Genomic DNA, 25601 nt, shown 5'->3' on the forward strand with positions numbered 1-25601 from the left:
GCAGCCTCTGAGCGCTCTCAGCCATTCGTCTCGCTATGCTATCAAGGTAGATAAATCCGCCTTGATGCTATCGCATAGGTAGCGACCGTAGCATAGGTATGGGTGGTATGGGTGTGCGATGACATAATGTACGAAGGGTATGCAGGGCCATACATTGTTTGAATACCATCGTCATCGAGAAGCCTTCATCCTGAAACACTGGAAATTCGAATGGAGTATTCTATGTCCGTGCTTGGCTGGGGCGTAAATGTCATTGGATACGAATTCGCTTCTGAACCTGCTCCAGATATCGGACAGCGGCAAGTATTTAAATCTGGCTTGAAGATCCGCTTTAGAACGCGAATCAGTCATCGGTAACGTTTGGGCCACGGACAGTACAATACTTCTCCCATAGTTACAGCGCGAAAGACGAAAGCCGTCCTCTCTTGTCCTCTCTTTCGCGCTGTAATTATGGGAGATCGTCACAAACTCGCCCAACAACTTGCTTTGACAATACTTCACTACTTTTCCTCTCCAGCATTTCCTACAGGAAGCTTTGCTCACAGCGGCGGACTGGAAGCGGCGTACCAACGTGGGTTTCTTACATCGTCAGGTGCAGGGTCCATTCATCTTTGCGACTAAATGTAATTGTGGAGATGGTTAATTTAGGGTTCTGACGTTTTATGATGGTTATCTGTACCGTGTTATTTACGTTACTTACTTCTGTCGCAGAAAAAGTTCAGCAATTCCTACTTGCAAGCCTTGAGAACGCAGGTACGAAGCTGGCATCTTACCTCTTTGCTACTCGCATAAAGTGAGCGTCATTACATTTGCAGGAGCTTTCAGTGTACCCTTCATAAGAGAAGCATACAGGCAGTGGATTGATCTTGAAGCCATTCGATCTCTGGATCGCCTTCTGAATGCTTCGTTGAACAATCACGTTGCCAACAGGGCTAGCAAACAGCAGGTGAGAACAGGGTCGGTTAGATTTTGCCTTTTTTTGTTTATTTTGTTCCTCGATGTAGCGATCTCTATGGCGCAGACGGCATCAGCAGGACGCCTTAACTGTCTCATCCTAAACACTGTTTGAATCTGGGTGCCCCCTCAATCCATCACGACCAAGCATCTGCGTAAGAACATGCTCAGTTAGTACCTCGTTGGGTGCTGTGAGGAGGAAAACTTGTCAGACATATCCTGCAAACATTCACTAGAGGACAATATCGTGTCATTAAATTTGCTTCAAGCCAGCTTTATCAAGCATGTGCCGTAGCATAAGAACTAATTAGGAGAGTATGTTTTGCATTATTCTGTAATAATGTGAACTGTTCAGAAATATAACAAAGGTAATTTTGAAGATATGTTGGAATACATTTGCTGTTTAATCAGTTGTTGCGTGCTTCATATTTCTAATGAGGTCAGGCTGTTGGCTTTTCTGGAACACATGACATGTACTCATGGTTGCTTCAGCACGCGCTTCTGAGCATGAGGCAACAGTGGGGAAGTTTTGAGATAAATAATGCCATTGCTTTCTAAAAAACTTGCATGAGGGACAATGTTTATCAGTAAAGACAGCAAACCACACTCACGCAAAAAATTCGTGCTGAGCATGGTCGACTATTGCAAAATTAGTTTTGGCAGAATTTAGCATAAACTCTTTCCATAACTATTTCCATGAATGTTGGCTCCAACAATCGCATACTAACGTGCATTGTGCGCATCAAATGTTTGTCTTAATAAGCTGAAAACACACTATGAAAATGTGAAAACGCACTATGAAATTGTCCTCGATGACGATAACCTCGAAAGTACTTCCACTGAATGTCCTGCAGATGTAGTGGTAGTTTCCTGCAGATGATTTATTTTTGTATGAAGACAGCAATTGCTGACAGATTATACTCTTTCCTAGGGAAGGTCTTTGATTCAGACGGCATGTGCAACATACAGGGACCCAAAGCTCACTGAAGTGCAGAACTGGATCTACGATGGCAAGTTATTTGGGCACCAGGTAGTAATTTAATCGTGTTGTAATTTTCACAAAAGTGACAGTTAGGAAAGCAAAGTACGACGGAAACTTTGTCTAGTAAATGTAAATTGAGCAAGTGAACCCAGCCACGACGGCCACGTTTGGATGGAGGGAAATGCAAAAGGCGCCCATGCGCTGTGCATTGTCAGTGCATGTTAAAGATCCTCAGGTGGTCGAAATTATTCGGGAGCCCTCCACTGCACAGCCTCCACTGCAGCACCTCTTTCTCTTTTTCTTTCACTCCCACCTTCCTTCCTTCCCTTTCTGCATGATTCCAGTGTCCACTCAAATGCGAGACAATTACTGTGCCATTTCCATTCCTCAAAAACCAAATTTCAATTTTTTCCATAATAAACATGCACATTCAGGCACCACAGCACTAAAATTTCAGGCAGAAGAGCTCTTCAAAAAAAAAGAAAAAGATATGAAGTTTGCCTTCATATTTTTCCCACCAAAACTCCTGTTGGAACTGGTTTTATTGCCCTTATATGGTATGCGTGAGTCATCACCTTTTAGAATGTTCCAGTACCTTCTATTGAAATATAATATGGGATTATACTTATCTGATACAATAATCCACCTTAATTTTCTGGGGTGGGCCTACTTTCAAACTTCTGGGGGTTCTTTGAAATTTGGGGGGAATTTCTGGAAATTAAATTCGGGCATCCCCCCCATCAGCCGTTTCCTCAAGAAAGCTGCAGTGATGTTGAAGCTAGGCTACATCGTGCATCCACTTTCAGTAGGTGATCATGCTCATTCACTCCTTTTCGGTCTTGATGTCATGAATTTGAATCGAGTGGGTGGAAAAAAATTGTTATAGAGACAAACAATTGATTCCTACTGAAAATAAAAATTGGACGGCACTGTCCTCAGTGTTCTTTTATGACATGAGTCCTCTGAGCAGAGTGCTATTTGAGGAATGCATGTGGCATGGAAATAATAATGGTTTGGTTTGGTTTGGTTTATAGGGGTTTAACGGCCCAAAGCGACTCAGGCCATGAGGGACGCCGTAGTGAAGGACTCCGGAAATTTCGTCCACCTGGGGTTCCTTAATGTGCACTGACATTGCACAGTACACGGGTCTCTAGAATTCCGCCTCCATCGAAATTCGACCGCCGCGGCTGAGATCGAACCCGCGTCTTTCGGGCCAGCAGCCGAGCACTATAACCACTCAGCCACCGCAGCGGGGTAGGAAATAATAATGGCAAGTGTGCTTAAGTACTCTGCTGTGCTAATGGTACTGGTTTAACATCTAGTTTTTACATTTCAAAGTGCTTCTATGAGAGATCTGTTCATGTCTCAAATTAATTACTTTCTAAGTGTGGCTTCTACACATGATTAAGGAATAACATTGCTTTCATTCACTTGTGTGGTTTCATGTAGTTGTTGCTCTTGCAGTAACCCACGTGAAGTCGTGTTAAAAGATAATGCATTGCATGCTTTCCCTATGCCTAGTGTGCTGCTGGGGTCATATATCAAAAGCTGTTATCCTATTGGAAATATTCCATAGGTTGGACCAATAGGTGTGTTAATGAGCAGTTCAGGGAGTACATCTTAAAATATTTAAAAGGAGGAAGGCACACATTTCTGTGTGTGTCATTGTTGCAAAGAGCGAGAATACTTGGAAGAAAGTTGAGTGGGCGTGCCTGCTTGTTACCAAAAGCATTTAATGGGAAGAGCATTAGCAAAACTCAATCTCTTTTTGGCAGAAGTAAGATTCTGTGAGGAATTTTGCTGCCATTGCCATTCTTAACCCGCTATGATAGCGCAGTGGCTAAGGCTTTCTGCTGCTGAGTGGCGAGCGCAGGGTCACAGGTTTGAATCCCGGCTATGGTGGTCGCATTTTGATGAAGGCAGAATAGTGCACATCAGTGCACATTGAAGAACACCAGGGGCCAGAATTAATCCAGAGCCGTTCACTGTAGTGTTTCTCATAGCCCAGGTGCAACTCTGGGCTATTAAACCATACCGTACCGTGTGATTTTCATTCTTGCCAAATTTTTTTATTATGTCTCTTTTACTGCCTTTTTCTGGAGAAACGTGTGCACATGCGTTTTGAATACCTAAATGGTAGCCCAGTGTTCCTACGAGGGAGTGGCGTTAGTGCTTCATGCTGAATCTGTCCGCACAGCGTCTGTGCCAAGAGTAGCTAGGTAACGAGGTTTTCTTCTCACCCATTCACCCATATTGTGGAGTCCTTACAGCACCTTTAAAGACCAAAATGTCTCGAAAGGTGAGGAAAGGGTTCTCCTTACCATACATTGATTTGTAGCTTAAGGGGCACAGTGCCCCATTATACGGCTAATAAGCAAACTCCATTGCCTGGTTACTTTTGACAAATTATAAACAAAAACGTAGCATATGGACGGGACGAAGAAGGGCGAAGACAGGACGGTTGCTACAACCGTCCTGTCTTCGCCCTTCTTCGTCCCGTCCATATGCTACGTTTTTGTTTATAATATGTCTGACCAACTGGCCCCTCAGTATACTCTGTTAAATACTTTTGACAAAGGCACTACCCTCTTAGATATGAGCATAAGCAACTAAACCCATGGAAAGGTCTCCGACGAGGAGATTCTTTAGCAGTATTCACTTACCTGTGAAGCGGCCTGCAGCTATTGTGGTGGCGACTTTTGATTGCTTTGTCATAGTTATACAATTTTTTAACACTAAATTTAATGCAAAGCACATCAGCTGCCAACTGATGTTCCTTGTTTGGTGAACGACACACTTTTGAATTATCCTTGGCATACCTGAGCTATACTTTACATTTAGTTGACTTAGCTTAGTGGTATTTTGTTCAAAGGTGCAGTTAAATTTTGTGTAGCACTGGAATGATTATGGAAAGAACTGGCTCTTTATACTTAAAATCTGTTGTGCAAAGCCTCAATGCCAAGATTTAGTAAAGTGTGTGAAAGACAGGTCATCGTATTACCTTCCCCTTTTTCATCCTGTCTGCTGAAATGAGAATTTACGAGCTAGATCAATTTCAGTCATCACTTAGCGGCTAAGCTTGGCCTAACAACAGCCTAAAAGGTGTGCACGGCTTCATGGTTACGACTGTTCTGCATTTCAGGCACTGATGTATGGCATCGTCTGTGCATTTCTGGGTGTTTCCGAAGATCAAGCTGCCATATCTTTTCTGTTCAGCTCTCTTCGAACTATGGTAGCTGCTGGAGTACGACTTGGAGCTGTAGGCACTCTTGAGGTTTGCACTTTGTTGCACATTACTCAAACCGGATGATCATGATGCACAGATGTTTTCTTCCCAGAGATGTGGCAATACTCAGCCTCCTTCATTCTTTCAGGGCCAGAGGATGCAGTTCCAGCTGCAGTTGAGGATACCGGAGGTTGTGGAGAGGTAAACTGTGGAGCAACACAATTTCTAGAATAATTGTTTAGGTTTTACCGAGCTGATTAATGCTGGCAATTTCTTATGCCTTCAAGTAGAGCTACAACGCATAACATATATGGAAATAGCTCTAAAACAAGCCTAACTGGTTTTCTTGGTGTGAATACTATGTTCCAGGAAGAAAGCATTTTTGCTTGCTGTGAAAGCTACACAATAGTGGTAAAAATGCTAACCAGAGTGGTTGTAAGGGCTGGGCTGTTTCTTTGATAGCATCAAAAAGTCTTGAAACATTCTGGATTTCTTGCACATCATTTCTGCTACCCAATGAAAATAGAAAGCAAAAAGGTTATAGTATGTTTTTGACAATTGGGGATACCGAGTCTCTGGATCCATTACTAAACACAACTTTGTTCAACATAACTATGTTATCGTGCACCAAAATTGCAGTGGTTTGTAAGCTCAATCTGCACTTCATATAACATGGTCACTGCTCTCAGCTTTACCTCTGTTTTCCTCTCTTCATTAGAGTGATGGGAAATTATTGTTTTAAGATGAAGTGTAAGAGGTCATGGTATAGTGACCTTTTTGCTTCCTTTCCACTAGCAGTCGAAAAAATTTTTTTGATATATGCATGTCTTCCACTTTTTTGTGAGCTTGATATTTAGCATGCCATAATGTCCAATTCAGGCTTGCTTCTAATAACACCGTAACTATGATTTGCCATTTGTAACATTCACAGTTTTACCTTTTGGGGCATGTTCCTGGGCATGCTTTGTTTTGCACTCTCTTCACTGCTGGCACAGTCACATTAATCTGCATGCAGGCACAAAGAGAGAACGTCGGACAGCGCTGCCAACGTGTTTCCACTGGTCGATGTGATGCAGAGCTCGCACGACCAGCTGTTTGCACGCATGTTCTATTCCTGAGTGCGATGCACCAAGGAAATGGGTAACTACTGAAACTACAAAGAATAAAGTGAGAACCTAATCCCAAGTATGCGACAAGGCCCTTTATTTACTTCACACATCATTCATTCACAGAAAATAGTCACTCAAAGCCAGCTTTGATTATGTCACTACCAGAGGACATGCATCATTCCCTTACCATATAAATTACCATTGTGTTCTGCAAGGCGAAAGAACAATTCTGTTGACTGTAGCAGTTCTTCGCTCTGTAAACAAACAGACAAAGAAGACTGGTTTTGTTTTTCCACACAAAATAAGGAGTTGATAAATTCTCTGTTCAGTTGGTCTTCACTATTCACAAGGCCATGTCACCAATTTAGACAGCGTGATCAAAAGCACTATTGCTTTTACATTCACATAACTTGTGATAAGGATTTTTTTCCCTGAAGAACAAGTTTAAGAAAAATTGCAGTTTCCTGCAGGCGGTCAACCGAAAAATAAACCGGCGATTGTGTGTCTGTTCTTCCTTCGTCCGTGTTTCTCGTGCGCCAGAACGATGTATCATAATGCGACTGTGAACCAACTAGCCCAGCTGTCTACGCTTAGCAATAAAAATAAAACCGGAGTTTCCTGCCAGAACAGTATGGCCATACATAATGTTGGTAATGCTTTGAACAATGTGGCATATTTTAAACCTCCCGGAATTGGCTTTGCCTTTCTAGCTGGTAAAAGAGCAAAGAAAAGCAGAAGAAAAAAAGTGCACCACTATGGCAAGATTGCAATGACCAGACTGCAAGAGAAGTGACAAATTATTCAACAAGGCACTCATAAGATGGCAGGCATATATTGACCACTGGATGCTTGCCAAGATATGAGGAAAATGTGCAGCATACCAAACCACTCTGAGCAAAACGCAGCAAAGTTCATTCACACTATAGATGTCAGTAAATACCATGTGGAACAGGTACAAGAATTTTTTTTTATCATTATTAAATTAGACAAGGCATCTTGCAAGCAATTCATGCGCAGTAGATTTAACAGCATGAAAAAGTCTGTGCTGAGAACTGCGAGTATAGGTAAACATGCGCTTCTCACAGGGCAGGTGATTCTAAAATTTTCTGCAATAAAACCGACCTGCAAACAGCAGAATACAAGTGGCTGCTCATATCTTAAGAAGGTGAATTTTTTAAGAGCTACCTCCCCTCCCTTCTTGAGAGCCCAAAGTCCTTCACTTCAAGCATTTTGTGAGATAAGGGTGTTAAGCAAATCAACGCAGCATAGTTTCTGCTGGCTTCAGAAGCCTTCAAGGAAACCAGGATCTATTAAAAAAAAAAAACAAGCAATTTGCTCAGGAATACCCACAAAATTGTCTCAGTGAGTGTTAAAAATGTTTCATAAAATTGAACAGTACATTTGAAATGCAAATATTGACCAATGCAAACATGGCAACATAGACAAGTGTGACGCAAAATGTGTGACATGGCTCTGCAGCTGGTTGAGTATTTTGCATATAAAGCCAGGTGGAAAGTAAGTGTCGTCAGACACTTGTCATCCACATTAATTGAACCTCTTTGGCAAAAGAACAATATGCCATTTGTAAAGTATTTCCCCATAATACTGCAAAAACAGATGTACTTATGAGAGGAAAGTAGTCAACAGTGCGTGCATATGTGTGATGTGAGGTGCAGTTAATTCACTCAAAAACGCTGTGCAGAGAGCTGGAGCCAGACAAGGCAAGGCCACAGTGTCGAGAGCCTCACTATACTATCTCATGTCATACTAACTTGTGCCATGCTATGCAAAGCTGCTTGAAGCTCGGCACGACAAAAGCAAAATTTTCGCTTGTTCAGGCTCTCCTTTTGTAGGCAGTTCCGAGACTGAAGTATCATCCAGACTAACACCTTGGAAAGAGGACAAGTTGCACAGGCTCAAGGTGGATCTCAAATTTTCAGTTTTAGGTTACCAACAAAAGGAATGAACAGCCACAAAGGACATTATGATAACGCCTTAAAACAAGCAACAGCTTGAGTACTTGGCAAATACTTCGCAACTGATTCGATTTATCAGAGCAGGAGAGACGCAGTCTGTGCAATCAGTACTAAGCATCAGCTCTTGACTGCCATGCCACTTAGATGAGATACGTTGGAAGGCAGTGTTAAATGATTGCTAGTCTTCTGAGACAACAATGAAGCTTCGTCTCGGAAATGAGCCACATTACGCCATGGGGAATAACAGTGACGAATCACTGCTTCACAGTGATTTGACAGATGGCGCCACTCCTGCTGATGGGTACAAGCACTTGGACATACTCGGTGTGCCTCGGTCAAACTGCCTCAGAAGGACAATTTTGGATCTTGGAAACAATATTCTCATGCCTTTTTTTTTTTTTGCCCCCTCTGCATACTGCAGAGGCAGCACACTACGAAACACAGTTCAGGTTAGACCCACGGGAAAGTGCAAAAGAAAAAAAAAAAAACTAGGAACAAAACGGGGCAAAGTGCAGGGTACAGGAGATTCCTGAGATAGATACTTGTGACATCTGTTGCCAGAGTGAGAACAAAGTGAGTTGTCTGTGCCTGGACGAGCACACACCAGCAGCTAGAGTACAAAGATTAATTGCGAAAAGAGCCTGCAAGCCGTCTTTGGTGCACCTGTTCGCGGTCATCAAAGAGCCGTGCGTGTCAATTATGCATGTATATAGTCGGCTACAACGTAAAAACACAGCAGTCGCAGTTGGTAACACTGGCCATGGCCTGCAGCATCCTGTGTTACTCCATTGACCAATTACAGGAGTGAACAAAATCAGCTTTTTAATGTTTGCGTCAAACAAGCCAGAGGCATCAAAATTCTTGAGCTTATAATTTCATCTCGTGATTAGCTTCGTTTAGGTAACAAGAAAATCTTTAACAGTCTACTTTGTGTCACGGAGGAATTTTGTTTGGTGGTTCTGAATGTGGGCAGAGTTTCACTGCAGACTTGAGTTGTATCCAATTAGATATATATACATATCCTTTGTTTTTCCTGTTCTAAATGTGTATTTTTTTTGTGAGCCAGTGGTTTGCTAGTCAGCAGGCTAAATGGTGAAGTCTTACTGCAGAAATGTTCTTTTCCCTCCTGCTTGTGTAACACAAATATTGTATGCAACATTTTTGTCGACATGCTACCATCTGCTGCATCGGCCAGCTTCATCAGCTCTGTGCTGTCGCAACCAAATCTACAAAACTGTTTTTTTTGAGCAGAATGTTCAATCAACCTCTCTGGAGAAGGTCACAGACAGGCTGCTCCTCAAATGACTAGAGAGCATATGCAAAAGGCAGCGGTCTGAAACCACACGATAAGCAAGCTGCAACCTCTGACTGCGAAATGTCCTGAAGTAATTCCATTCTGACTGAATCCATACACAGTGTACATGCGCCCATATGGCACCACAGCAGTAGCCTGTACGCTTATAAACAGTGCAAGTTAGTATGTGGAGTTGAACGGTCATGGCGGTCAGAGACCAAAGATATTACCTAGCAAGAGGGGTCGAAATGTTTAGGATAAAAAATAATGACATCTGAGAAACAGAAAAATATTAGATAGGAACACTGCAAGAATATAGAAGTATAGGGCGTAAACATAGAGAACCAAAAATTAAATACACAGCTTAATTTTCCTGCCTAAGAGCAGTCAGTAGAAATGTGTTTATGCCAAACATGGGAAATAGCAATGCTTCATCAGAAAAATGCAGCAAAGTTTCATCAGTTGCAGATCCTGAACAACAGAGAGGCTCCACCACTAGAACCAAGCTGTTCACAAGCAGAAAAAAATGACCACAAAAAGTCAAAGAAACCTAGATTGGCTTTTCTCATTATAAAGAACGATGACCAAATAAGCCACCCTGTAACAAAGACAGCTTGTGATTACTAAGAGAAACATTTCGTGCAAACCAGCTGCATTGGCAACCACAAATTATTATATACCACTCAGTTACAACAATATCTATGTTGCTGTATTCATCTTGGCCCGCTATAGAAGTATTGATTTCAGTGCCTTGGCAGCAATCCTGAACATGCATTGCAAGAACTGGCACATTCACAACATAACGTAAAACACAAGAAAATATAGAAGACTGACTTGTCCTATTTTTGTTGATGCCCACTGTCCTGCCCTTCTGCAAGGGAAATGACGTTTTTTTCAATGATGCAGTCCTTTAGTTCTCAAGACAGGCTTTTCAAAAGAAAGCTGCAGGCTGCATAACATACAGACATGCACAGAAAAGAAGACTGCTTCAAAAACACCTCCAGGGAAAACACCTGTGTTTGCTGTCACACAAGTCACAGAACACACAAAAGCACTATGAACAGCTGGAGCCGTCTTATAGCAGCACGACTTGCGTGACCACGAAGGAGTTAAGGTGCTCAGTATGCTCTCAACTCCAGAGAAGGACTAGCTAATCTGAAAAGTCGCAATGACCATTTCTGTTCTGCGGACAGCAAGGGGAAAAAAGGGCTAGCTAAAGGAGGGCTCTGTAATAAACCTGAAAGGCTGGTACGAGAGGATCCATGGTACTTTTCTACTCGCGTCACCATGACTTTTTTTTCATGACACCACTGAATTGAAGGCAATGTGCAATAATTATAGATCTATGGCAAGAACATGAACAGAGCAGAGCAATACAAATGAAAATGTAAAGATAGGAAGATTATGAGTGATGGAAGTAATGACTCAGTTAGTAGTCGTCGCACTTAATTACACAACCTCTTCAACAAAGGCCTTCCCATTTGGCAATTTAATAATTTGCACAGCCTCATGAACTCCGTTAGCACTAAACTGTACATAGTTGCTTCAAACCGCAAGGCTCAGATTTGTCTGATCGCTCAGAAGGTCAAATTATCTACACGATTTGTCTAGAAGGTACATTTTAGAGATTAAGAAAACAAAGACATGTACCTCTTGTCACATATTTTCACTTTTCAGCTTTCCTTTCAATGTTAGGCGAGACAAAATCTTCTCTCACAGTCTTTTTGGAGCACTTACAACTGTAGGCCTGTCACGATGCTGCGCACCACAGTTTGCAAGATAAGCCTTTATTATATATTTTTTTAAATTTCTTCATAACAGGCACAAAAAAAAAATACGAGTAGGACACTGTCTTAACTGTCTCAAATTCTATGCAAGCTAATCAGGAAAATATCCCTTGACACCCCTAGCTGTGCCTGAAAAGGTCACATGCACCCACATTAATGCTTTTGGGCAAACGAAACCGTTGCAAAAATATTCTGTGCTATCGCCATTTTACATGCGATAAACTGCTCCTTAACGAGACACCGCCAATTACTCTAAAAGGCCTCTGCGGTGGCTCAGTGGTTATGGTACTCGGCTGCTAACCCGAAAGGTGCAGGTTCGATCCCGGCCGTGGCGGTTGTATGTCGATGGAGGTAAAATGCTAGAGGTCCATGTACTCTGCAATGTCGGTGCATATTGAAGAACCCCAGGTGGTCGAAATTATTACGGAGCCCTCCACTACGGCATTCCTCATAACCTGAGTCGCTTTGAGATGTTAAACCCCATCATCAGAGGAAAATGCTTTTCGATGGTTTGATGCATTTGCATCTTTAAACCAAATACCATAAATTTTTAACACACATTCTGTGTGACCACATTCTGCTACTACTAAACTACCCCCTACCAAGACTATTCTGAATAACACATGTACACAACAGCGAAAGCTCTGCAAAAAGCTACAGACTGTCTCTGGCTTTCTAGTTCATAGCTCTGTCAGTGTAGCCATCACTGAATTTCAAGTCACTGGGGAACATCCAAGTTCTCAGGCATGCAACACCAGGTAGATCATGGCACAGTTTACTTCACAGCAAAAAAAAGAAGAAAAAACTGGAAAAAGTTTCACTGAACACCCGATGCCTAGTGCTCAAACTATGCCATCTGTCAAACAAACACATGATCCTACAGTAAAGCAAAACAAAAGCTCACATGCCACCTTATTTAAATAAGAAATTGTCCATAACTGCACTCGCAAATCAGCCATGAAAAAGACTCACAAAGCATACTTGCACACCAAATTGGCATGTTTTGCTGAAGGCATCAGAAGGCAATCTTCAATGGCTACACAACCTTTGCACCTCCACAGAGGCATGGCTATAATGCATGGTCATCTAAAAGCACAGCTACTCTGACTATTCTACCATTCCAAAGCCCTCTAAGAAATTCTAACATTATACCATGACTTGTTCCCCACAATGTGCACTCAGTGCATTAGTTAATGAAGCCATCTAGCTAAGCTATCCTGCTAGCACACTGTTATGGCAAACTAAACAGCGACAAGAGCTCAGTAGGTGTTGAACCTGTCTGCTCAGCAGCACAGGGCTCAGAACAAAAGGCCATAGAGGCATTACCTCTATGGTGACTAGCATGTGACACTCGGAAACAGACAATTTAGACTATCCCCAAAAGCGGGGCGCGCCCTTGCAAGAGAGTGGGCCACATCACTTGTATCGATACTTCTTGATGCAGTCGTTGCCAAGATCTACGATGATGGCATGACCATCCGGGAAAGCTGCGATGCCGAGAGGCCGACCCAGCCGACTGCCTCTGCTTTCGACCGTGTAGGCGAGCTGTCCACCAATGCGCTTAAAGATGAGGACGTTGTTCTTGTTGCGGCCAGAGCGAGTGGCCAGAACCATGCCTTGTGCATCGACGCACACTCCCCCGAATCTTCCTTTTCCTTTGCCCTCGACAAACATCGTCGAGAGTCGCTCGCCATGAGAGTTTAGTACGTGAATAGTAGAGTCCGCAACCAAGATGCGGTCGTCACCGGTAACTGCAATTGCACTTGGATTGAAGTTAGTTGGGAGCGCCAGCGCTTTTCCTTCAACCCGCTTCACAAGAGTACCATCCTGTTTGAAAATAAAGACACAACGTGTTCCACTGTCCACAACAAATATGAATCCACCGGAGTTGACTGCAAGGGCTGTGGGTTCCTGTAGATCAGCATGTGTGAAGCTTCGAACAATAGTTCCGTCAGCAGTGAACTCTGTAACCAGGCGGGTCCTCCAGTTGCACGCAACGAGCGTGTCCGCAGACGGTGAAAAAGCGAGGCCTGTGCCACCACGCTCCTCAACACCAACTTCCGTCAAGTGACGGACAAATCTAAGCTCTGGAGTGAGGACCTTGATCCTGCAGTTTCCCGTGTCCAGGATGTAAAGCAGGCCCTCTGGTCCACACACAACGGCCACGGGCTGGTGAAAGCTGTCAGTGCCATCTCCACGCCGACCAAACACGGCATCCGGGTCAATGTTGTCGGTGGCGGCAAATTCAAATGGGCTTCCTTGCAAGGGCCGGCCAAGCACCGACACATCAAGATGGTATCGCGTGACACGAGGCACGGGAAACGTCACAGCGTATTCACCGTTGCCACGGTCGATAACCTTAACCTCAAGTTGCTCTTCATCGTCACCACAGGTCACGAGCCTAGCAGCCACGGGATCCCCGCCCACTGTTTGAGGCCGCCCGTCACAGTCGTAGGTACGAAGCAAGGCACTGGCTCTAACGTATGCTGGGCAGTCCTTGATGTTGATTGTGCACAAGGGTGGGAATGTGCGGCTGGTCTCAATTTTGCCAAAGATCTTGAGCGCTTGAGCAATGTCATCGAGAGCAGAGTTGTAGGCACAGTCAAAGTGGAGGTAGCAGTTTTCTCGCGGTTCAGCTAGGTGGTCTAGGGAGCCCATTTTAGCGTCTAGGTCAGAGATCTTCTTGGTGAGGTTTCGAACATCGAGCTGACTATCCTGGGTGCAGCACTCCTGGTCAAGCTGCGACCTTTCATTCTGAATCCGATTCAGCTGCTCTTCAAGGGTCTCTTTCTTGTGGTCCCAGAGTGCCTGCAATAGAAGAGAGTACGGAAAGTTACATCATGCAATATCTTTCTTTGCCCTATGTTGCAGATGAGTCATTTTCAGTATGAGCATGCAGAAACTAAATAGCAAGTTTAATTGTAATGCCACCTCCTGCTGCCAGACAATCTGAGCTTGGTGGAATCTGCTTGCATTACATTTTATCACAAATCTATACCATCCATATTTGCTTCTAATGATGGCTACAGCTGCCTTTTTTCAACATCTCATAACTGGCCTGCATTTTAGACGTCACTATCCATCAAGCTGACAAACATGTCACAAAACACCAGGCCACAGACTCTTAATGAACCATCACACCAGTTTCTTTTCAGGCACAGAGGTGAAGAGTTACATCGTAATCACTGGAGGGGTAAAAAAAAAATATGGCCTGCAAGGTGCCAGTGCTACATTTTAAATCTTGTCACCATGGGCTGTGAGGGCCGCCACAGTGGAGGGCTCTGGATTAATTTCGACCACCTGGGGTTTTTTAACGTGCACTGACACTGCACAGTACACGGCCAATTTAGGGTATTCGCCCGAATCAAAATGTGGCTACTGCAACTAGTATTCAATACTCTGTCCTTGGGATCAACAGCCGAATGTCACACCCACTAAGCCACTGTGGTGGGTCTGTTACAACAAAAAGATATGTTGTACATCTAACCGCAATCATAAATTGGGCTTGATTTTTGTTATACACAAAGCAAAAATCCGAGAATTACTGCACCAGTTCATTTAGCTACCATTTTTTCTACCATGTTTCGAGGGCCACTCTTCCTGTATACTGAACCTACCAGTATCTTCATTTGTCAATAATTCAGGCAAATAAATTTGTAAGTCAATTTACAAGAAGCTGAAAAGAAAGAACAAGGGAGGAGGATAATTTCTGACAACCTGCAATGTGGCTAACAGGGACTTCCGCCGCTGCTCCATAAGGTCCTGGATTTCCCGGAAGGATGCCTCCACTTGGTCCATCACTTCCTCTGCTGCAGCATCAAGCCGTGTGATCTCGGCGCTTACGGCCTCTGCAGCAGCGTCCAGTTTGCTCAGGCACAGCTGAGACTGCAGCGGTGGGATGAAATAAAAAAGAAGCTGAGCAAGAGAGAGAAATATGACAGCAGTCATGCCATGGCTATTTGTTGTGCAAATGCTATTTGTTAGTTGAGAACAAGACAGTAAAAGAAGTCGGAATGGTAACAAGTGTTTCATCTCCGACCAGCTGACCTCCGGAAAAATTGTCTACAACTTGTACGCAGAAGAGCAGATGTGATCTCTTCTTTAAACTGAAGGAAGGCTACGAGTAAATTAGGAGAAAGGAATGCGCAGCAAGATCAGAGGCGAGTCAACTTGAGCATCCAACAGTGCCTTTGCTTTTGGTGCTAGAAAACCATGCTGACATCGTGACATCATAGCATTTGCTTCATGTTCTTCCTCCTATCACCTTCTTATTTGTGTAGCCATTATGTAGTCGTTACTTTATAAGCACCTGTCTTCTAGTCACCCTCTTCCCTATAGTTAGCCTCTGTTAAGAGTAATGCTGATGATAAAGCAAGATTGATAGCAATGAAAAATTCTGGCTCAAGGCTCAGTGCATGCTCTTGCAAGCTGTCTGTAAGGTCCATCACTTGCAGCTGTTGTGGCTACTCTGAATGTTGCCACCTAGGTAAAAAGCTGAGAAACTTTTTAGGGAGAAGCCTTATAGGCAGAAACTCGACCGCTGTATAATATTATTCACTGAGCAGAACAAGCGAACGGTCACCAGTGAATATGCAGATTGCCAAAGTCAAACCAACACTTGTGCAATGCAGAAATGCCATTTTTGGAACAGATGATCACCAAGGAAAACTGCATTAAACAATTTCCCCACAAACTTTATCCAGTTCCTCTTTCTCCACTGTGGGAGAGTGGCATCCAAATGAGAGAATGGCCCAGATGAAAAAGCCAGCAAACCAAACCAGACAGAAAATCAGTTAAATCATTGTGCTGACGTTAAGAAGGAGAACTGTGGACATGTTACAGAACAGCATGCCATTTTTAAATCTGCTCCCAATATTTACTTTTCGAAATAGCATAGCACATGTACTTATTATAAAGAAAGAACTACAGTTACCCCGTAGGAAGAAAAAATGAGGGAGGAAGCGCTGTGTGAGTGTTGATGTCTAGCCATTAGAAATCAAATCTAGCATGCTGGTTCTACACGTGGCCATGTCATTTTCGCTGCCAAGCAGATGAACAAGGATGTGAAGAGGTTCACCTTGTACAGAAGTATCTCAGACATGCGCTTGACGGCAATGGAAAAGGGCACAACTGTGTGGCTGGGGTCAGCATGGGCAGGGCCGAGGCACGAGGAGCAGAACACCTGGTCGCAGGCCTCACAGAAAAGAAGCTCTGGGCCTGCGGGGTGGAGGGCGCACTTGGGCACCACCTCCCTCCGCCTACTGGCAACCAGGTCCAGCAGCTGGTTTACCAGGAAGCTAGGAGGCAGGGCAGCGACGCCAGGCTCCGGCAATGGCACAGCCTCACGGCAGATGGGACATCGCAGCGTGCCCTCATGCTGCAATCAACATCATCATCATCATTCTAACTACATCCAATGCAGAACAAAGGCCACTTCCACTGACCTCCAAATAACATTGCCTTGCACCAGCTCCGACAACCCTACGTCAGCAATTTTCATCTCATCTGGCCACCTGACACTCTGCCGCTTGCTGCTATGTTTACCACCCCTTGGAATCCATACCGTTACCTTAAGGGACAATCGTTATCTGCTGTCTGAATTACATGCCCTGACCATGTCCATTTCCTCTTGTTGATTTGAGCTAGGATTTAACCTGATGGCAGGAGTGCAGCAATAAATGCCCAGCAAAATGCAGGCACCTCCACAAAAAGGCGATCGTAAAAAAAGGCCCAGAAACACTCCTTTCAGCCCCTACATACTTCGTTAGCTCCTGCTAGGTCATTGTGCACTTTGCTGCACTGGTGAGAATAAAATTCCACTACAGGCCAGTGTTTCTGAGTACTGAGTGGGCAGAGCGGTTTCACTCATTCTATATTGCCCCCTACCCTCTGACGCCACTGTGAAGCACAAAATCGCATCCTCTATTGCCAGATCCAACCAGCACTTTCCTATCAAAGGCACTTACCAACACTACCTTTCTACTGCGGCGCCACTTCTCTGCTTAGAGGGCAATACAGAATGTTGCTTTGCCCTGCATTTTTAGCAAGAAAAAGCCGTAACAAGGATGCTGGTAACTTAGAAGAAAGTCTTGAAAACAACTGAATAGCATCAAATCATACAAAAATCTACATACAAAAATGCAGCATTTGTGCTCAGTCAAGGGGCAACATTTTTTTTACTTCTTAGAGCACTATGGATGTTCTCAAGCTTTCTCCTAGTACCATTTTGTACAAGAAATATTTAAAACTGGCACCCCACAGCTTTTTAGAATCTAAAAGCAAACATCACAACAAATATATCAAGATATTCCCAGGGCTCAAGAAAGTGCTTTAAAAAAAATTCTGGATGCTGAGCCAAAGCAGTGACCTGCAGAACAGAAATCTGATGCATTAACCAGCTGAGTAACAAAGAAACACAGCTTAATAAGCTTCAACAAGAGCACAGCCACAATATCACAAAGATACAGTTCCTTGCAAAGCACGAGAAGGCACTAAGTATACATTTATTTTCCACTGATCCAGATGGTTACAACTAAAGATGTCAAATATGAAAATGGCTCAACCAGACACTTATTTTTAAGGTCATGTTTTACTTAGCTGGTGCAAATCGTGCAAAAGAGGAGACAGCGAGAGAGGACGGGCCACTAAGCATGCAGATTCAGTTGCTAACCAAGTTCGCACCTGGGATCGGGCAGCCACCGCAAGGCGCTCCAGGCAGCTGCGGCAGACTGTGTGGGAGCAGGACAGAAGCTTGGGGCTGCGCTCTTGGCCGTCATATGTACAGAGGCATGTGCTGCACGTCAGAAAGTTTTCGCTGAAGTCTTCATAGTTCAGCGACACTGTCTCGACGAGGGTTGACGACGTCATCTTGGCTCACTGAAGCACCTCCTTGGGCACAGCGCAGCCCACCCCAGGCAGACACGGCTGTCTCTGCAGCCTCTCTGGGGCTCCTGCATTCCACCACATCCACAATATAATCACAAACTGTGAAAATATGATAACAAAGCAGAACCAGTGATGACGGTAATAAGCATACTTTCATAATTATGAATGCCATGGATATGTACATATCTCACAGGAGGACATTTTGTGGGCCTAGTTCGTCCATAAACATTGGAAAATGAAAGCGCTAACTTAGATATTCCAGTAGGGCCAAGATGGGAGCGCACATACTTGGTCTCCTTCCAACATGAATGTATGCTTTCGCTTCCATTGTCTAACACTGCCTCATTATGTGTCCGACACAAAGGGGCACTTATGCTGGCTGGATAATACTTAAGTTCTACCTACAGACTGGCAATTAACGACAAGGCCATCAGCCTGTCTCCATGCAGAGTCACATGACGACAGAAAGACTCATTAATGGCACAAAGCATGAGCGCATTACATGCAAATGCTGAAAAAAAGGTGTCAGCACACCCAGTTTTTATTGTGATAGCTTTAAGGGTCCCATTCAGCAGAAAACCCGTTGTGATAGTTGGTGTGTTGAAAAAATCAGGATAGGTCGAGATGGTCGTGAAGTCACAACCACATGACTCGTGCAGGTAATTCAAACACCCCACAAATATCACACAGCATAACAGTGATGACATCATTACACAATTCCTCACTGGTCTACAGGGTCATGACCTCATTCCACCAAAATTAATTAGTGCTTCTGAAGAAAGCAACTGAGGTGAAAAGAAAGACGCTTGAGCCGGGAGTTAAACCACTTCATACCGCATAGTTGGCAATGCTATTGTATTACATTCTTAAGGCTACGTAAGCGTCCCCAGAATTTTTCATACTGCTGTCACGAAGTTCACTAACTTAGAGGAGTATGTCACGAACAATGCTATAGTGATACATGACAACCAGTTTATTATGTGTTAAAATTACTGGAAATGACCACAAAAGAATGATTTGGTGCAGTGTGCAATGTTACAATGCAACAATTAACATGCTGCAAGAAGCGTGTTAATGCAAGCATGCAAGAAGAAATGCAGGTATGTACACTGAAAGAGCATTAAATGATTCTTGTAAGATCAGCTTATTATGTAATTGCATTCTGTAATGCACAATTAAAACTGGCTAAAGAGTGTAAAGCACAGAGCTAAGGAAAATTTATAGCATATACACCAAAGATGGTGCCAATAAATAAAACATGGAAAATCACCTGTGTGTTGACAAAAACTGGGTGGGGATGGTGAGTAATATATGAAATCCGAATTATGGTTACAAAGCAAAATGAAAAACAATTAGGTATACGTTTGTAGCTCCTGTGCTGCCACACTGCGCCAATTTTTACTGTCGTCTATAGTGCATTAAAGGTAATAGCTTGCTCAACAACAATATGTAAATGAAAAGGGCTTTCCAGCAGGATGAGGGGCCCCCAAGCAACCAGTCACGATACTATTAACAATGTAGCACATCTTCCAGACTCTGGATATAAGAACAGTGTATTGCCAAACATCTCTTAATTAGCTTAAGATCTAAAACGAAATCCAGAAAGTATTTTTTTGTAATGTTCACACCAATGTAAAGGCAGCTCTCAACTGATCGAAATTAATAGTCAATGCTAGGCAAATATTCTTGCATACATACACATATATGTCTCAGCAGGTCTCAGATAATTATGGAGGCAGCTGATGCCCAAGCTGAGATGTGGACAACTGCCTTGTAAAATGTATACAACAAAGGTATCAAACACAGGCATGCTTATGGCGTGTGATATTACATACAGATATACATACATACTATATTGCAAGCACACGTGTGCTGTAAAGTGCACCTTATTTTTTTATACGCCATATGTATGATAATATACACATGCATTAAGCATAAGATTGATATAGTCGCTCAATACACAGAGAAAGCTAAAACGGCATATTGGAACGTCACGACTGGGCAGATAAGTGTTTTAATGGCCCGATCGATCGCCGTGCGCGCAATCACGCGAAAAACGGGCCGACAATCAGTGGCCTAACGATCTGTGTAATTGCCTCTTCCCGGGAACGACCTAAAAATCGCACCAAAGAAGGTGGTGCGGGTACTTTGCAAGGGTAATAAATAATAAAAAAATAAGGGCCAAGTTTCGAGCAAGAGCGACCGCGCAGCCAGCCAGACAACCGGATTATCCCATCTGTTGTCCGAGGGCGGCGAGGAGGAGCGCACGCTGGCAACGATCCAACCTGCGATCGCTGAAATCACGGGGAGAGCCCCTCACAGCAGCAGACTGTCTCGATGCAGCGCGCGCGGCGCGCTAGACCGCGAACCCGGCGGCTCGGTTGCGAAAGCCAAGCGACCACGCGCGTCACGCGGGGGAGCAGGCGCTCTTAGCAGCTGTGCAGGGCCGCGCTGCTTTCGCGCGCGCGCACACACACACACACCTGATCGCGCACACCGTTCGCGAAGAGCAACGCGGAAGTGGGTCATCATGCTCCCCGCCGTATGGGCTGAGCCAATTTTAAACTCCCCATCCAGTCAGCGTGCGCGCACGCCGACTGGAAAACCAACATTCGAGACGCGATTTTTATCAACATCGCGCGTGGCCTGCGCCTAATCTCTTTGGGGAAAGAACAGCGCTGCTCGCTGTGCTGGCCGCATGGCTCGATCAACTGCGGGCTCGCCTTTTGTGCGACGTCATCCGCTGGGGGACACAGCGAGCTGCAGAGTGAGTGTCTGCGCGAGCAAATCGCGGCAAATGGAGAGCACGTCAAGATAAGCGAGCGCGGTCAGAGCGACATCGCGCCAGTACGGCGCGTTGGACAACGCGGACCCTTTGTCGGTGTCGTCCAGCAGGAGCGCGGTAAGGCACTCCACGCGGCCGCCCTGTCGAGCGATGCTTGGGCACACGTAAAAGGCATCTCACGCGAGAACGTTCGAGCCAACGATACATCAGCTGCTCACCGTGCTCCTCCCGAGAGGCACCCTATTTGGAGCCTTCTATAAATGTAGCGCGATGCGGCACCGAGGTGTCTTGCGTGCTTTTCTTGATTTCTTTCGCGTCTTCGGCGCGACGCGTCAAAACCAGCTTTTGCAGAGAGACCACTGCAGCAGGGTCCCACGCCGACCTGCTCCGACGGGCCGGCGCGGAAAGCCACAAAAACCTATTGTTCACGCTCGTAACACGCTTCAACGGACATCGCACCAACGGATCTGTGCGTGCATGCAGGATATCGGGTCTCGCGCGGCTGTTAGCTGCCGGCCGCGTTGCTCGATGCCATTTCCGACTCGCCGAGGAAGTGCCATTGAGAACCATTCCGTGTCGCCTCATAAATGTCCCAAAAGCACCAGGCAGGACGTCACGTAGCGACGCGCCGGAAAGCAACCACAACAAAAACTACCGACTTTCTAGCCGAGACAAACGACAGTTTTGCCAATAACTCGAGCGCCTGGAAGAGTAGAATATATTGTACACGAAGCAACGAAGAAGCCGGAGAACGGTATTCATCGGATCAAACGTTCAAAACGCATCATGCATTTCGGTACAGCACGAAAAGGCGAGCATCATATGCATGCATCATTACACAGCCCGTACGGCTCATCGATTTCGTGCCTCGAACAACACCCAACTTTCACTCAAACGACAAACGCACTCCGTTTATCAAAGAGCGCGAAAGCAAAACAAGAAGAATGACGAGAGAAAGCGCGATTACTTACCCACTCGACCCGTCAGTTACGCGATGAGGCCGTGCGGCTTCGCTGCGAGTCCCATAACAACAGCTGCAGCTGTTCCGAGGTCTACGGTCTACTGCGACATCGACCGGTCGGCCTCCAACACGTAGCGAGCGAGCCTCGCGCGTGCTCTGACGTAGTTTCGAAACCGGCCGCCTGTCGTCGTCAGCGCGCAAGCTGTGAGGTGCTGCCGCCCTGCCGCCTTCACACCCGTGGCATTGAGTTCGCGCACGTCATTTCCCACGCAGCTGTCATTCTCTCGGGGAACAGAAATACGCCGCAAAGAAAACTGGCGCACGCATTGGCGCAAATAGCTTTCGAAGGTTTGCAACTTTTTTCTCGGTTGCTGCCCGATTTCTTCAGCTTAGCTTCCTCAATAATGTGAAACGGGCATTCATACATATGTGAAGCGGACTTTGTCTTCTTCACCTTTCTAGAGCGCGGGAAAGAGAAATAAGCCGCGGCTTCAATTCGCTTCGAGCAGAAGTAAGTAGCATGCGCTGTGGAACGCTGCACGCTTACCGTTTCGTAAGAATTTAGGATTTAGTGTCCCGTTAGGTGGGCTCCTCTGTACGGTAACTAAGCGCTGCAGTGTAGCCACCTTTTATGCCCAACGCTCACAAATTTTTTTATCAAACGCTACTAAATGAAGGTCGCCGACTGTATGAATACACGTCATTGCGTACTTTTGTATCCGCCGCTTCACAAGTGGGAATAGATCATATATATGTGACATATTAGTGATTAAAATATATTATCACACTAATAAAGAACTGCAGGCATTCTATCACTGCTTCAAAAAGATGCACAGTTCACTTAAGAGAGTGTCAATCATCCAAAATTAATAATGTCGTGCACAAGCACACAGTCATTTATCCAGAAATATATATGGGACAATGAAATTGAATGCATTGTTGTACAAAATGAAATGCAAATAAAATGAAGCATAAAAATGAAATGAGGTAACTAAACAGCACCACATCAAAATCTAAGCACGCTCACGCTGAATTCATGAACTGGCCTTCGGTATTTAGAAATTCGATGCCAAATTGAAACGCACCTCTGTCAGTAGCTAGCACTGTCATTGTGCTAAGTTACTGCATGATATGTCACAAAAGAAGCATTTAAAAAGTGGCAGTTTTCACGTGCAAGTTCAGCAGAATATTTAGTGCATACCTAAACTATTGATATCTGTACAAAGTTGAGCTCAGCACCTACAGTTGTAACGCAAAATTTTTCAAAGCTAGATGCCACTGAATGTGAATGTGACAGGTGTAGTTGAACTTTAATACTTGAGCTACTTTACATTACCGTTATTGATCTATGGTACACTTGAATAGATGTCATTACATTACAGCTCCACATATAAGTTCACTATACAGTCAGTAATAAAAAAATAAAAGCATATTGAATGCATGCTGTGCTGTGATATTTGCAAGCAACTTATGATAAAAGATATACGCAGCAACTTCTGATTAAAACTTTCACAAGGCAATGACTCCACTATTATTTTGCACTGCATTGTGCAAGCTTAAATCTTTGCATGAGTGTGTTGACAACACAAAATAAATCGCACAAATAACTCTAATAGCTTTAATCACACTTTGAAGATACATAACTTAAGTAGCATGTCTATCCCATACAAACATACAAGTTGTTTAGTCAGCCATATACTGAAGTTTTCTTAAAAATATAGTTGAGTGCATTGAATAAAATTCTAAATTTTTGTCATAATTCAGGACTTTGAATAAATGACCGTTAATTTGTTTGTTGCTAGGCATTCATGAGCATCCCAAAAATTTAGCATAGTGATTCGTTGTGTAAAACAAAAACCAAACTGCATAGGTGCTCTTTATGATGCAATGCATAATGCAGCTACACATAATGCATAACTGGAAAGCTTCAATACATAATGCTACCTGCAAAACTTGGTAGTGGTACTGCAGCACTACAAAAGCATGAACAGTGCGCACAGAAGACTGGTGAGGTATGATACGTATATTGATTGCTTCTTGGCATCAAAGTTGCAGTACAAGTCAAGTTGGAAATAAAAGAGAAATTCCAATGCCAAGGCACCAAAGCAATCAAAAATGTAGTAGTCGCACAAATATACAATACGTCGCATGCGAAAATGCCACTTTACAGTCACATTTGTGCTGCCATACACATTCTCCAGTGACTCAAGATGTCTATTATGAGAAGATGAATGGGGTTAGACTCAAAAATATTTGCTGTGAATGCAAACCATTAGGAGACAAGAAAAACTATCTTCTGCCCCCCCCCCCCCCCCCCCATTTCACTGCCATCACCGCTACAAGGATCTCTGGCTTTCAAAGTAGCTATAGGAAGCAATACTAGGCGTTATACAACTTCTAAACACATTGTACATATGCAGTTTCACACACACAAAAAAAGGTAAAACGGGAATTCCATGAACCACCGATGAGCCAGGTTTTGTCATCATTTGTAAGCGTTAAAGAAATACCGAGAGTGTAGATATTTCTTTCCGTACTTCAGTCATTCAAAAGAGAAACAAAAAGAAGAAAGCTGATATCAATCACATGATAAATACGTCCCCCCCCCCCCCCCAGATTTCCGAAAGCTTAGCAGTGCATTTATCATGTGACGTAATATATTGGCAAATATTCATTTTTTGACAACTTAAATAACAGTTGTGTTCAATGAACTACTGCATCGATTACGCAAGCAAATTGGGTATTAATAAGTTTTTCATTGGTAAACTACATGAACCTGCCACTCATCCATGAAACAAGGAAGGAAACTTTAGCAATAACCCAAATCTTGATACGAAAATGTGAACACAAAAAAAGAAGGCATAAAGATCACAGACAAAACTTTTTCACATGTGACAAAAATTACAGTCTAGCATGGCCAAGCATTGAATATCGTGCAGCAGCACTAGTTATGGTGGACACTTAAGTTCCTTGTGTGCTAAAGGCATTTGAACTAAAGGCCTTCACCCAGATGTACCTTCACCCTAAAGGCCTTTAAATTGAAGGCCTTCACCCAGGTGTACCCTGCACCCAGGTGAAGGCCTGCCAAGTGTACACACCTGGCAAATTGCCCACCACTTGGTGGAGAGGTCGGCCACCTGCCACAAAGCAGGCTTCAGGGGCGTACACACATATGCCTGAAATCAGAAAATGTGCCTACTGAAGGCATTTACCTTGAAGGCTTTCACCCAGGTTGAGGTAAACCCTTCACCCAGGTGAAGGCCTGCCAGGGGCACACATATGGCAGGTCGCCCACAACCAGGTGGGCAGGCAGATTGCCTGCCACAAAGCAGGCTTCAGGGACGTTTATACATATGCCTGAAATCGGAAAATGCTGAAGGCATTTACCTTGAAGGCCTTCACCCAAATTGAGGTGTACCCTTTGCCCATACATATGCCTGAAATCGGAAATTCGCCTACTGAAGGCATTTACCTTGAAGGCCTTCACCCAGGTTGAGATGTACCCTTCGGCCAGACCTTCACCCAGGTGAAGGCCTGCCAGGGGCACACATATGGCAGATCGCCTACAACCAGGTGGGTGGTGGGCAGGTGGACCACCTGCCACAAAGCAGGCTTCAGGGACGTATATACATATGCCTGAGA

At 44.2% G+C, this 25601-nt stretch overlaps 2 protein-coding genes across 6 annotated transcripts; one reads left to right on the forward strand and one right to left on the reverse strand.

Annotated features, from left to right (window-relative positions):
- Positions 1-70: 70 nt before the first annotated feature.
- LOC144121205 (uncharacterized) lies at positions 71-11811 on the forward strand. 5 transcript variants are annotated; one of them, XM_077654285.1, is made up of 8 exons: positions 71-299; positions 518-592; positions 712-753; positions 816-946; positions 1886-1984; positions 5079-5210; positions 5311-5363; positions 8527-11811. In XM_077654285.1, the coding sequence occupies exons 1-8, from the start codon at positions 248-250 to the stop codon at positions 8543-8545; spliced, it is 603 nt and encodes a 200-aa protein (XP_077510411.1). In that variant the 5' UTR covers positions 71-247; the 3' UTR covers positions 8546-11811. The 5 variants fall into 5 exon arrangements, with proteins under 5 accessions (XP_077510411.1, XP_077510409.1, XP_077510410.1 ...); XM_077654283.1 differs by lacking the exon at positions 8527-11811 and adding an exon at positions 6178-6761; XM_077654284.1 differs by lacking the exon at positions 8527-11811 and adding an exon at positions 6178-6761 and having other exon boundaries at positions 518-571.
- Positions 6349-22122, reverse strand: LOC144121204 (tripartite motif-containing protein 3-like). The gene is made up of 5 exons (XM_077654282.1): positions 21970-22122; positions 18010-18278; positions 16406-16705; positions 15046-15213; positions 6349-14136 (listed from the first exon to the last, which is right to left on the reverse strand). Exons 2-5 carry the CDS (start codon positions 18193-18195, stop codon positions 12745-12747), a joined length of 2046 nt encoding a protein of 681 aa, XP_077510408.1. The 5' UTR covers positions 18196-18278; positions 21970-22122; the 3' UTR covers positions 6349-12744.
- Positions 22123-25601: the final 3479 nt, after the last annotated feature.

The sequence above is a fragment of the Amblyomma americanum genome, chromosome 2, assembly GCF_052857255.1.
Source record: "Amblyomma americanum isolate KBUSLIRL-KWMA chromosome 2, ASM5285725v1, whole genome shotgun sequence".
Classification (NCBI taxonomy): domain Eukaryota; kingdom Metazoa; phylum Arthropoda; class Arachnida; order Ixodida; family Ixodidae; genus Amblyomma; species Amblyomma americanum.